General features: G+C 38.0%; 1 protein-coding gene across 3 annotated transcripts in view; it reads left to right on the top strand.

Moving 5' to 3' along the window:
* The window catches only part of SLAIN2 (SLAIN motif family member 2), a 33,268-nt gene extending 22,269 nt beyond the window's left edge, over positions 1-10,999 (top strand). For 2 of the 3 annotated variants that reach the window (XM_063310652.1, XM_063310651.1), the window contains 2 exons: positions 6,797-7,109; positions 9,923-10,999. In XM_063310652.1, coding sequence (XP_063166722.1) covers positions 6,797-7,109; positions 9,923-9,989 — 380 coding nt within the window. In that variant the 3' untranslated portion in view covers positions 9,990-10,999. Of the gene's footprint in view, positions 1-3,047; positions 3,126-6,796; positions 7,110-9,922 lie in introns of all 3 variants that reach the window. The other variant, XM_063310653.1, reaches the window with a different exon arrangement.
* The last annotated feature ends 480 nt before the right edge of the window (positions 11,000-11,479 follow it).

Consider the following 11,479-nt stretch of genomic DNA (forward strand, 5'->3'; position numbering starts at 1 on the left):
TTATACTAAATGCAGATAGTTATATTTACTGAACAGGAAGACTCATTATAATTATGTTTGAATTTAGGGAGAGGAGTCATTGCTCAGACGAACAGAAGACATTGTTGAAAATAAGTGAATAGACAGAGGTGCAGATAGATGCAAATTTTACCGCTGCTCTAGACCCTGGATGTCTTTGAAGTGTAGCAACTGCTTGGCAGAGGCCCTTTGCCTAGTTAATTTAACCCAATTTAACAGGCTTTCTCTCTCTCATTTCTTTCTCTCCAAGTGCCTCTTCTTTATCCTCATCTTCTTCTAGCTTTGTCCTCCCACTTCTCTTCCCAATGCAGGTAACTTCCCTCATCCTGTTTCCGTTGTTGCTGCTGCTCATCCTGCTGTTGATTCTGCCTTTGGGGCGAAAGAAATGAGTGGTGTGATTGAATGGCTTAGGTCTGTGAAAGAGAGTGATCCATAAATGCAGCTAGGATCAGTTTCAGATTCCCCTGGCCTTTTGGGGAATGTGGTCTTCTTAATACTGCCCATACATGTAGCACATACTTTTACAGATACATGGACATGGGGGGAAGGGAAATCTCCAACGTTGGTCACAGAACCAGAACTGCCAACTTTAGGTTGACAAGGTAGGAAAGCTGGGAAGTGCAAGGGCTTTGTTTATATTTTGCTTTTCTCCACTCTTTTTTTTGGGGGGGGGGATCTTAAATTCAGACTTTTTTCTTCGGGTAACTATGGTAGATAAGCATCTTTAGTAGTTAACATTTAACTGAGTATTTGTAGATAGGAATGAACAGTGGTATGCCTTTCAGTTGAAAGATTTGTTCCTAGCTATGACTCCGTTGTAGCATGTAGTATATTGATAATATGAGTGCTCCGTGCCTTTCATACGTTTTAGTAAGCATCTTACGACATGCCAGTCTAATTTTCTTGAGGCTCCATTTTGAATTGTTTATACAGCTTGTGCATTTGTGATACTATCTGCCCAAAAGCTGGAACAACAAAGTAAAAAGCAGATAATCTTGACAATTGTAATAGCAACAATACAATCAGTTTCCTTATCTATGGACGTATTTATTAAATATACAAAACATACACAAGCTGAGTATGACAGAATGACATTCATCTTCAGGATCTTGGACTCAGATGTGAGTTTTCTGATTTATTATAATTTAAGTATTTCATCCTTTTTGGTATCCAGAGCACACATAGCCAAATTTTTTGCTTAAGTGTGGCTAGTCGTGAAATCCATTATATATGTGTCTGTGTGAACATATATGCTCATAGGCAGTAAACTCTCTTATAACAGGTACTGGGATTTTTTTTTTTTTTTAAGTGCTTTCCTGAAAATTTTTTTATCTATTTATAATTGGAGACAGGTAGTAGATGAATCTTCGGCCTCATTCAGTATGGCAAAATTATATTGTGATAGTGATCAAAAGATAAAAAAATTGATGTGTGACAATCAAGACTATTGCTTTTGATTTAGATCCTAAAATGTTTTTATTAAGCAGATGTTAAAAACTAAACTATTTTAGTAAGTAAAAAGTTTTTAAATATGTGAGACCAATCCTTTGCATATTCATCTGCAAGTGGGTTCTTTGAGGTAAGCTAAGTGTTCGTGTAATATCACAGCCTACGTTTGAATTTAGTAGGATTCACTCCTGAATGAGAATTAGGACTCCCCTGTCAGAAAAGTTGATACATCTTTTTCAGAAAGCAGAGAAATATATTTTTCCTTTCTTGTTGAAGGAAGGTGGATTAAGATCTAAGGCAAATAAATTGCTAATTTGTGTTTATTAACCATTTTTCGCTTTCTAAAATGTAGTGGAAACAACGTAGCAAAACATAGTTTCTTATTTACAGTTTTATCTAGGTATTCTCAAGGCACTAGTGCAGAAATCCAGAGGAATAAAAAGCACAGACAGCCTTTAAAGCCCGGTTCAGACCTAACATTTGATTCAGGCCTAGGGAAAAGAAACCAGCTGTGAACTGAAGATGACCCAGGTCTCACACGCAATTTTTCCCCTTCTTGTCCCCTTCTCCCTGAATTTAAGTGTGAGAGAGATGGTTGCCAACAGGAATTAAAATAAATCTGACTATTCTCCTAAATGCCTGTCAAGTAATTGATTGATTATCCTCAAAATGAGTTTAGTTATGTCTGTCCAATTTAAGGTATGTTAGAAGTGGTCATCTGGTTAGAAAACAGGGAATTCATACACTGAAGAAAGGCAGAAGATCTTAAGGTGTGTTCCACGTTGCTGATCCAGAAGTTAATTCTGTTTCTGAGGATGACTGTTGGAGTGGACAAACTGTATTGATTTATGTTGCTTTTCATATATCAGCTTTCCTATATGACATCATATATTCTTTTCCCCTCTCCCATGTTGATTGCAGAGCCTCTTGCCACAAAGATTTTGATTACTTTTTGGGTTTGCCTTTTCTGTATAAAAGGAATGGATTGTTCAATAACAATCACTGTAATATTTGAGTATTGGAAGCTGTTTGGAATGAAGAAATGCTAGTTTGAAATAGGAAAGGGAAAAGTTAGCAATTTTGGTTGAGAAATAAATGAACTTATCTTTGGGAAAAACAAACTACCTCTTTTAAAGTTGATTGAAGTGAAACTTTATGAACCTTGGCTGATAAATGAGACAGTTGTGTTCTTAAGTTTAACCTTGCACTGATACGGCTTTGCATGATTGGCTGGTGGTTTGTTTTCACTTCTAGGTGTGCAAATATTATTTATTAATATTATTTTGGCCTGCAAAAATTCTTTGCTTGCTAAAACACATAATGCATTTTATTCTACAAATTTTCTGACAGTTCTTACTGTGGTGAGCATCACTTCTTTAAAATAAAACACTTTGCTGCTGCTACTGCTACCATTACTGGAGCCATAACAGCTTTTGAAAGCTATTCTGCCAATTTTTGTTTATATTTTCTGATGTTCTATACAAAAATTACAGTCTTAGAATCTTGAGTGAAATTTGAATGTAGTTCAAAGTTCTTATCTCCTCTGTTTAGACAGACGTAACATGTCTTTGTTTCAACAGCTCTGCAAAAGCAGAAAAATTTGCACCGTGTTGCCTTCAAAACCAAACAACTACTTCATACTCCAGCTGCCAAAGGAGGTAATTAGCTTATAGCCTCTTACTGCACTCCAGCTAAAGTCAGAAAATTGTTTCCTTATGTGTTTAAACTTTGCAGTTGATGTATTCACCAGTAAATATTAATCCTCAGCGTCACACTTGCTCCTATATAGAACCTCGCCATATTCTTTTGTCACCCTGTACCTAGCCCTCAAAGCAGGTTTGAATTGTACATTTGGGACAGAAGCTGTCAGCTAATGCGAATATTTGAAGCCTGGTGCAAGATTCAGCACAGCCAGAGCTGTCAGAAAAGGATTAACTCTTGTTGAGGAGACTGGACAAATGAACGTCTTTCTTGCTGTCTAGGAAGAAGCTCCCTTAGTTATGCAGATTGGTTTCAGTTGTCTTTGCCTTAAGTCAACTAGGCATACTGGGTGAAGTTCTAAGACCGTTTGATGCTCATCCTCTCTGGATAGAATCTTTCATTGCATCTTTACTGGCACTTACCTCCATTCAGTCATCTTTGTAGGCTGCTTTAAGACAGCAGAGTAAAAATTCTTGCAGCTAGGAAATTAACAGCTTTTTTGGGGGGGTTGAAGTTGGAGACATTGGGAGTTGACTTATGTCACTGTGTCGTATTTAAGCAACACTGTACCAGCTAATGTTATTCAAGTTCGATATCTCTGAAATTCATGGTGGTTTAAGTTACTTGTTGAAAGAAGTATACTTTATGAAGCTCGTTATTTTCATCAGTGCCCTCCCTTTTTTTAAAGAGATGCATGCCAGATTATTTTTGGTTTTCTTATATCATGCTTTTGGAAAAGTCATGGGACAACTATTTAATCTAAAGTATTTTTATCCCTCTTTTCTGCTTAAAAAAAACACACAGAGTGACTATGGGACTTAATATCGTCAGGGTAATATATGGAGTCTTTGAGAGAATAGTAGCTAACTTGATCACAGGATTTTTTAAAAAGCCTTGGCATTTTAGAAAGAAGCTTGCCCACATTAATTGGAAAGCTCAGAGTGATCATAGAATACAAACATTGATGGACTTCAGAAATTTTGTGTGGTGAACAAGGTGAAGATACCATTCCAGTGTTTATGCAGGTCTCGCAATATAAAGACCCAGATAATGTTCACTAAAAGCTTCAGAAACTTGGTAGGTAGCTTTTGGTGAGCAACACAAATCATACAGTGTTACGATCATCTACACTGGATACCTTTGCTGTAGACTTCTATTTCACACATACCCACCCAAAGCCAATGTCAGGATTCTTGCAACAATCCCAACTACCTGAAAAATCAAAGCCATTTTGCATCACCTGAAATTTAGTTGCTTTACAAGCCTTGCTTAGATTGAGCTTTGGTTTGTTTCTTCAATCTATAAGTGACTTCAGGCATCAATTTAAAATTTAAACAGTTACCTTGGGGTTTGATTGGAAAAGAGATAAGCATTATCGCTAATCTTTTGGCATAAGGTTCTTTGGTCATCTTAATGGTTGCAGTGCTAGATGAACTACATATCTATGCTTTTCTAGACATGCATCTAGTAATCTGTTACACTGATCAAGAATATACAGTATTTCTTAATTAATGCCTTGATTTTACACCAAGTGGTAGAAACCAGTTTGATTTCCTTGATATACTGTACCTCAGTCTGTAAGAAGTTACAATTTTTTATTCATAAATTAGGCTGTTGCCTGCTACATAATAAAGAGTGGCTATTATGTTGCATGCCTATATTTACATGTATAGAGAACATTTTTGCCTATTGGGTTAGTATCGCTCAAGATCTGTGTGTTATTATCTTACTAGAGGGCTTCATTTTTGAGTCAGTGTTTGCCCTGAGAGGAGGATCCTAATTAGCGTGGCACCAGTAAGGGGTGACACCTAATTTGTGTGCTGAATTTATTCATGTTGAAAGTGGGTGGTGTAGATACGGTGTAGATATGCAAAGATTGTTAAGTGTGGTTACAAGGAAACATCTCTGAGCAAAGGCTTATTTCAGAATGCAACAAAGTAGACAGTCCATTAATACTTACATCAGACTGGCAATGATTTAGAGCTCAAACAAAGAAACCCTTTTCTGAGCTATGTGCTTTCAGTTGTAAAGACCTTTTTTGTTACTGCAAAATCCACAGCTGTGGGCAGTGAGTTTTGCAGGAAAATGAAGTTTTTTATAAAGCCAGCTTGGGAAGCCTTATTCATAGGATATCTTAAGAGTGTTTAAAGAGAAACTTATGGGGTTTTTTAATGTAATGGCTCCTGGAATATCAAAAAATATTTTCATCCTTGAATTTACTATTGTGTTTGTCAAAAGAGTTTTACTACACTGTGCTGGAATTGCATTTATTTCCTTACAGGTCCAAGAGCTTTCAAGATCTGTAGTTACATTTGAGGCTTCTCAAACATCCTACTAACATTATTTAACAGTTTTTGTAATTCGTTAGGTTGATATTTTTCAAAACCACTTTGGGGTTTTTTTCCTACCATGTGCCCATTGTCTGCTCCTCAAAATGTCTTATTCCATAATGCCACCATGGTAATTCCCCTAGAAATATTCTTGGCAGAAAGATCCTTTTGTATTTTAATACAATCATTTGGAAAGCATAAATATATGAAGGATCAGAAGAATTGAGATTATAGGAATCTGCAATATGTAATTCATCTGTTAAGTATCAAATCTAGCCATTTTCTTGAAATGTAATTCTTATTCCTGGATCTCTTAAATTGGTAGTGCCTTACACTGTTTGCATGATTACTTTTCTATTGGGTGGCTTATCATCAAATATATCCTTATTTTGAGATACAGTATATTTGGTCCATATTTTGAACGTAGGAGTTATTTTCACTTATAGTTAGTCCAGACTTAAATCTGGTTGTTAACAATGCTACTTTACATTGTGAATTCACTGTATTATGAATAAATGAGAGCTCATTTATTTGTTGTTTTTTCATCTGATCAAATACCCTTTTACAGTCTAATAGAAATAGTTGAAGTAAATACTTGTTAAGTTTCAATATGGTACATGCATACACAATTTAAAATATTGTAACATATTACTTAATGTTGTTTTCTCTGTATATTGTACACCTACGTAATAACCTTGGCTAAAATAACTACATTCTTAGTTTGCTGAACATATTATCCACTTTTTCTGATGTAATAGGTAATATCTGGATGTATGACACTGATAATTTTAAACAGCAGATTAACAGCAAAATTAAGGCTTAATCTACAATTAGCAATTGCTTAAAAAGAAGCCAAATCCAAATATTAAAGAAATTAACTAGAGCAGAGGAGCACATAGTAGAAAGAGTCCTCTTTCCTTTTTCAGTAAAGGATTACTGAAATACATTTACTTACGCAACTGTATACACATCATCAATGAAAACTAGTTAGCTGCTGAAACGATCAGAACAAAATAGCTGCACAGTTATTTGTCAATGCAGCTGTTTTTATTTGTACTGCTACTTATTAAATTGCTAATATTTTCTGGTAGAATACTGAAAGCATATTGCCATTTAAACTTGACATATTACATGTCTCAGAACATTTAGAAGTATTAACTATTGTGAAATATTAACATATGTATGTTGGGTTCTGTTCTACTACATGGCTAATACTTTTAGGTTCTGTCTGATTTTAAACTGCAGCTGTTTTATTGCTTGACACTGAATATGACTGTCTTCTTTTGGTGATATTCCAGTTCCGTCGCCCAGTAAATTCCGGTCTCCAGCAGCACCATCACCTCTGGCTCTGAGACAGCCAGTAAAAGCATTTAATACCCATGGACCTAGCTCTGTTCCAGAAGCCGCACAGCTCCCGCACAGCAGCTCTTCACCAGGGCCTTTAGCAGCTCCCAATTCTGCCTCTCCAAGCCCAGCCAGCAGCATCAACAGTGCTACCCTTACCAGACCTGCAGGAACGACAGGGTTGAGGAGTGGCTTGCCAAGACCTAGTGCCCCCTGCACGGGGGGCATACCAGTGCCTCGCAGTAAACTCGCACAGCCCATTCGCAGGTGAGTCTGCCACTTTCACTTTGTACATGGCAAAAAACATCATTCAAAAGAAACGTTCGTGTCTTGGGTAGCAAGCTCTATATAGCCAAAGTGGTTTGTCTACATATTTATTCTGAGAAGAAGACACTTTTTTTTTTATCAAAAATAATTTATTTTCAATGGGGAGGGGATCATTTCGGCTTTTTCTGAGAATATGGTAATATAGAAAAATGATATTTTTTGTGTAATCTGGGGAGTGGGTGACTTAAATCTACTTTTCTGACTTTGGGATGAATGAAGTTCAAGATGAGAGTATGGATAGACGAAGGACCTGCATGTTTTATGGCTACTGCTGTCCTTATATCAACAAAGCCAGAAAGTTAGGTAGAGTCAATTTGTGATTTCATGACTGAAACATCCAGCCTAACTTTACTGCCTGTCTCATACCTGCCTTTTACGATGCAGACTTCTGGAGAAATCTAAAGTTTGCACACTATTTTGTGCTGCTTTTAAATGAAATAACTGTAATTTTAAAGAATCATTGCTATGTGTACATTTTGACTTACATCTATACTTGAACTTTTTCTCTCTCTTTTTTTTTTCTTTTTCAATTACATCATTGTCTTTCTAATTTGGGGGTTGCTTATGGAATTGCTACATAGATTCTTCACTGCAAAGACATTTTCTGTATATCTTATAAGCCAGTAGATGGCTCATGACTGTGCATGCACCGACTGCACACTACTTGCTTACCCAGCTTCTCGTACCTTCTAGTCTCCCCCATTCATTCCCTGCATGAAGAGCTATGAACATGCGTATGTGCGCTATTGGCTGAGTCACCCTGTCATAGGATAACTTTAAGCAAAAACTGACCTAAAATTGTAATCAGTAAATAATACTGATATTCCTGAGGGGTTTATTTAAGCAAGAAATGTATTATCAGCAATGAAACCTTTGATAACAAAATTTATGAGGTCATCTAGGACAATTCGATGAGAAAAGAAATTGTCCCTGTGGGTGTCATTGGCTAGAGGGCTGTAGTTTTTGTACACCTCATTCATCCCTTCAGAGTCATGTTGTCCTAGGGGAATACAAGAATAATTTTTTTCCTAAAGAATGCATGTTTGCAAATACATTACCCATTTCTGGACTTGTCTACACAATTCACTTACTGCAGCACAAAGAAATCCCTCCAATATGCTTGCTTAGGACATATCCTTGTCATGCAGCCTCTGCCTGGGGCAAGCTGAAGATAGTCCAAGAAGTTCCAGCAGGAGAGTAGTGTTTTCCATGGGAAAATGAAAGAAGAGCTGATGACCCATGGAGGAGGAGGCCAAGGCAACATGGTTCAGCTACAACAGGCCTGCTGTGGGACTGCCTCCACTCGTCCGGTCCCTGGGCCCACCTCTCTTCCACAGTGCAGCTTTGGCTGTGAGGGAGACCAGAATCCTGGCTTCTCCTGCTCCTTGGTGGGTCTAGCAGTTGACTGGCCTCCGGCCTTAAAGCGTGGAATTGAAAGTGCCATTGAAATCACTCACTTCTGAGCTGTGGAATTCCTTTCCCGGCAGTTGCTGTTCTCAGGGAAGTCCTGGATCTCCATTCCTTTCCTCACAATGTGATCTTTTAAAAAGTTCATTCCACCATAGAATATAACCTGGTACATATATAGCTCCACGGTATGACAGATGGTTTTCCTCTCCTATTTTTTTGGATTATTAGAGCTATCTCTCTGCATGTGCATGTGTGTGAAGGTGCACATGTGTGTGTGTGTGTGTGTGTGCATACTATGATTTCATACAAGAATCAGTAAAATTATTTCCCAAACTCAGGCTCTTCAACCACATTCCATCTGCAGCTGCATTTTGGCTGCACAAATCCAGACAACCACTAGATGGCAGCCAAGAGATAGAACAGTTCTAACTCTTTACTGTCACTCTGTGTTCAAAAGGTAAATGAGTCAGTATTTATTCTGGAGAAACAATGTGGACACACCCGCAGCGGAAGACCTCTCCCCCTCACACCCAAACCCTTCTGTCACACTCTGGATACAAAAGCACTTAGGCAGCAGCTGGTCTGGTCTGCACAACAACCAGCTCTTTTGCTGCCATCTAGTGATGGCAGCAGTTTAATAGGCCAAACATTTTCTGGGGGAAAACATGGATTGGATGGAGATCCTGGACCTAACAAGCACCATTCCAGCCAACACTCCGTATAGTGATTGGTGATGGCTTTCCCACAATTCAGGACTTTTGAATTTCAGCCAGGAAAAACCACCAATTGCTGCCATTACAGTGTGGCATGGACGAACGGTACAGATAGCAGCACAATGTGGCTCTGTTCAAGATACACCTTAAGGGCAGACTGTAGGGGCAGCATGGCAAAGCAGCGGTGCGTTTGCGGGCTCCGTATGTACACAGGACAATCTTCCTCCTATTCAGAAGGCAACTGTGGAAGGTAGAAATGAAGCACAGAGCTAATCTCAACATGGTGAAATCGTACCTGCTAAATTTAAAGAGTAAAACAAAAATCATTATACAGTAAAGCGCATAAGGCAGATGAATGAAAACCTCTTCAAGTGGGAAACAAGTGGAATCATTAGGGGACTGAATGGAGGAGTAAGAAAAGGCGTTGTGGAATATTATTGCTGATACCGAAGTTCATTGGTGTTAGGAATAAAATAGTACAGAATCTCTGAATATTTCCACTTTTGTTCCTGGCCTGCCTGTCAAATTGTGTTCTTTCCATTAAGAGAAAAAAATAGACAAATAGGGCTAGAATGAACCAGAAAACCTTTATCTTGGAGAAGCTTTCTGATCTCCTTTTCTCTGTTCCAGATCACTGCCAGCTCCCAAAACTTACAGCAGCATAAAAGATGAGAGCTGGAAGGATGGCTGCTACTGAACAGCAAAGCTACGTAACTCAGCAGGTACTCTTTCACCAGGCTAAACCACAGATCAATATGCAGACTGATTGGAAAATACTTTGGGGGGGTTAAGACTCCCCAAATCTCTCTGTCTTTAATTAGCACAAGCTGGCAGAGATTATAAAACAGCACTTTAATGACATTAACATCGGATACTTGGTGATCACTCAGATCATTTTTACGTGAATCACGTATCACTTCTGAAGCTCTACTTCCCTGCTTCCTAAAATTGTTATAAATGCTCACATGGCTACAACAGTCAACGTGGATACAAGGGCAAACACCTTAAAATGCCAAAGAAATAGCCATTTTGGAAAAAAAAGCAGCACATAAAATGTTAAGCAAAAATAATTCTGAAAGATCATATATTACTTGATTTTAAAGAGCAAGGCTTTTTTTAACATGTAAAATAAAAATGTTAACATTGATCAAAGCAAACATTGGATTGTAAAATGCTATTGGGCTCGTGAGATGGTTTTAAACAATTGAGGAAGAGGTGGGTGGAGAAATTGAGTCACAACAGAACAGTTGTCTCTGGAGTCTCACTGTGGGAGTGGTAGGGGAGTCATACCATTTTTTATCTTTTGCTTTTTTCCTAAAAAAAAAACCCAGGCCTTTGAGACTTAATAAGCATAGGTTGCATTCTTTTACGTTGACTTGTCATATCAGGTTTTGTATAATATTATGATTGCCAAAAGGGCTCCTTGTCAGTTGTACAATCCTAAAACTAGCTGTTCCTGGCTCAGGAAAATAGCCTTTGTTTTTGCAGCCACGTTTTTAAATGCATGAGTCCTTTTTAGAGCAAGCTTCCTGGAAGAAGAAAGGTGGAGTATTGATTAAGAAATATCGCCACATGCTTAATGCCTGGAACGCAACTGAACATGCCTATAGTTAACATGAAGAAAAGACCACTATGCACCTGTAGCCCAGAGATTCTAAGGCAGTGTTCCTCAGCCTTGGGAACTTTAAGATGTGTGGACTTCCAACTCCTAGAATTCTCCAGCCAGCCAGAATTCTGGGAGTTGGAAGTCCACACATCTTAAAGTTCCCAAGATTGAGGAACACTGTTCTGAGGAAATCAGTTGTACTGCTGATACCAAATGATACATTCATGTGGGTAATGTTACATGGTATGAGGAAGTCTTCTTTATCCTTTTTTTAAAAGATCAGCTTCCTAAAGGTGTGTTTAATTGTAAATACTTCTGCTGAGGTTATTGCCCCTATTAAGATTTTAACTACGTACTTTGCCTTATACTTGTATTTTGCATTGTTGGTAACAGTTTGAAAAAAGAAAAAAAAAGCTCTGCCACAGTATGTTTACAAAGTGGTTTGTTCCTCTAACAGTTGTCAGCTTTTCACTATTTTGCCAGTCCTTGTTGTCAGGGTACCCCTCACACAGTAGAAAACTAGTACTATTGATACCCAAAGCCCCATCAACCCCCTTTTTAGTTGTTTTAGGGTGTAGTGG

The sequence above is a fragment of the Candoia aspera genome, chromosome 8 (genome assembly GCF_035149785.1).
Source record: "Candoia aspera isolate rCanAsp1 chromosome 8, rCanAsp1.hap2, whole genome shotgun sequence".
In the NCBI taxonomy this organism is placed as follows: domain Eukaryota; kingdom Metazoa; phylum Chordata; class Lepidosauria; order Squamata; family Boidae; genus Candoia; species Candoia aspera.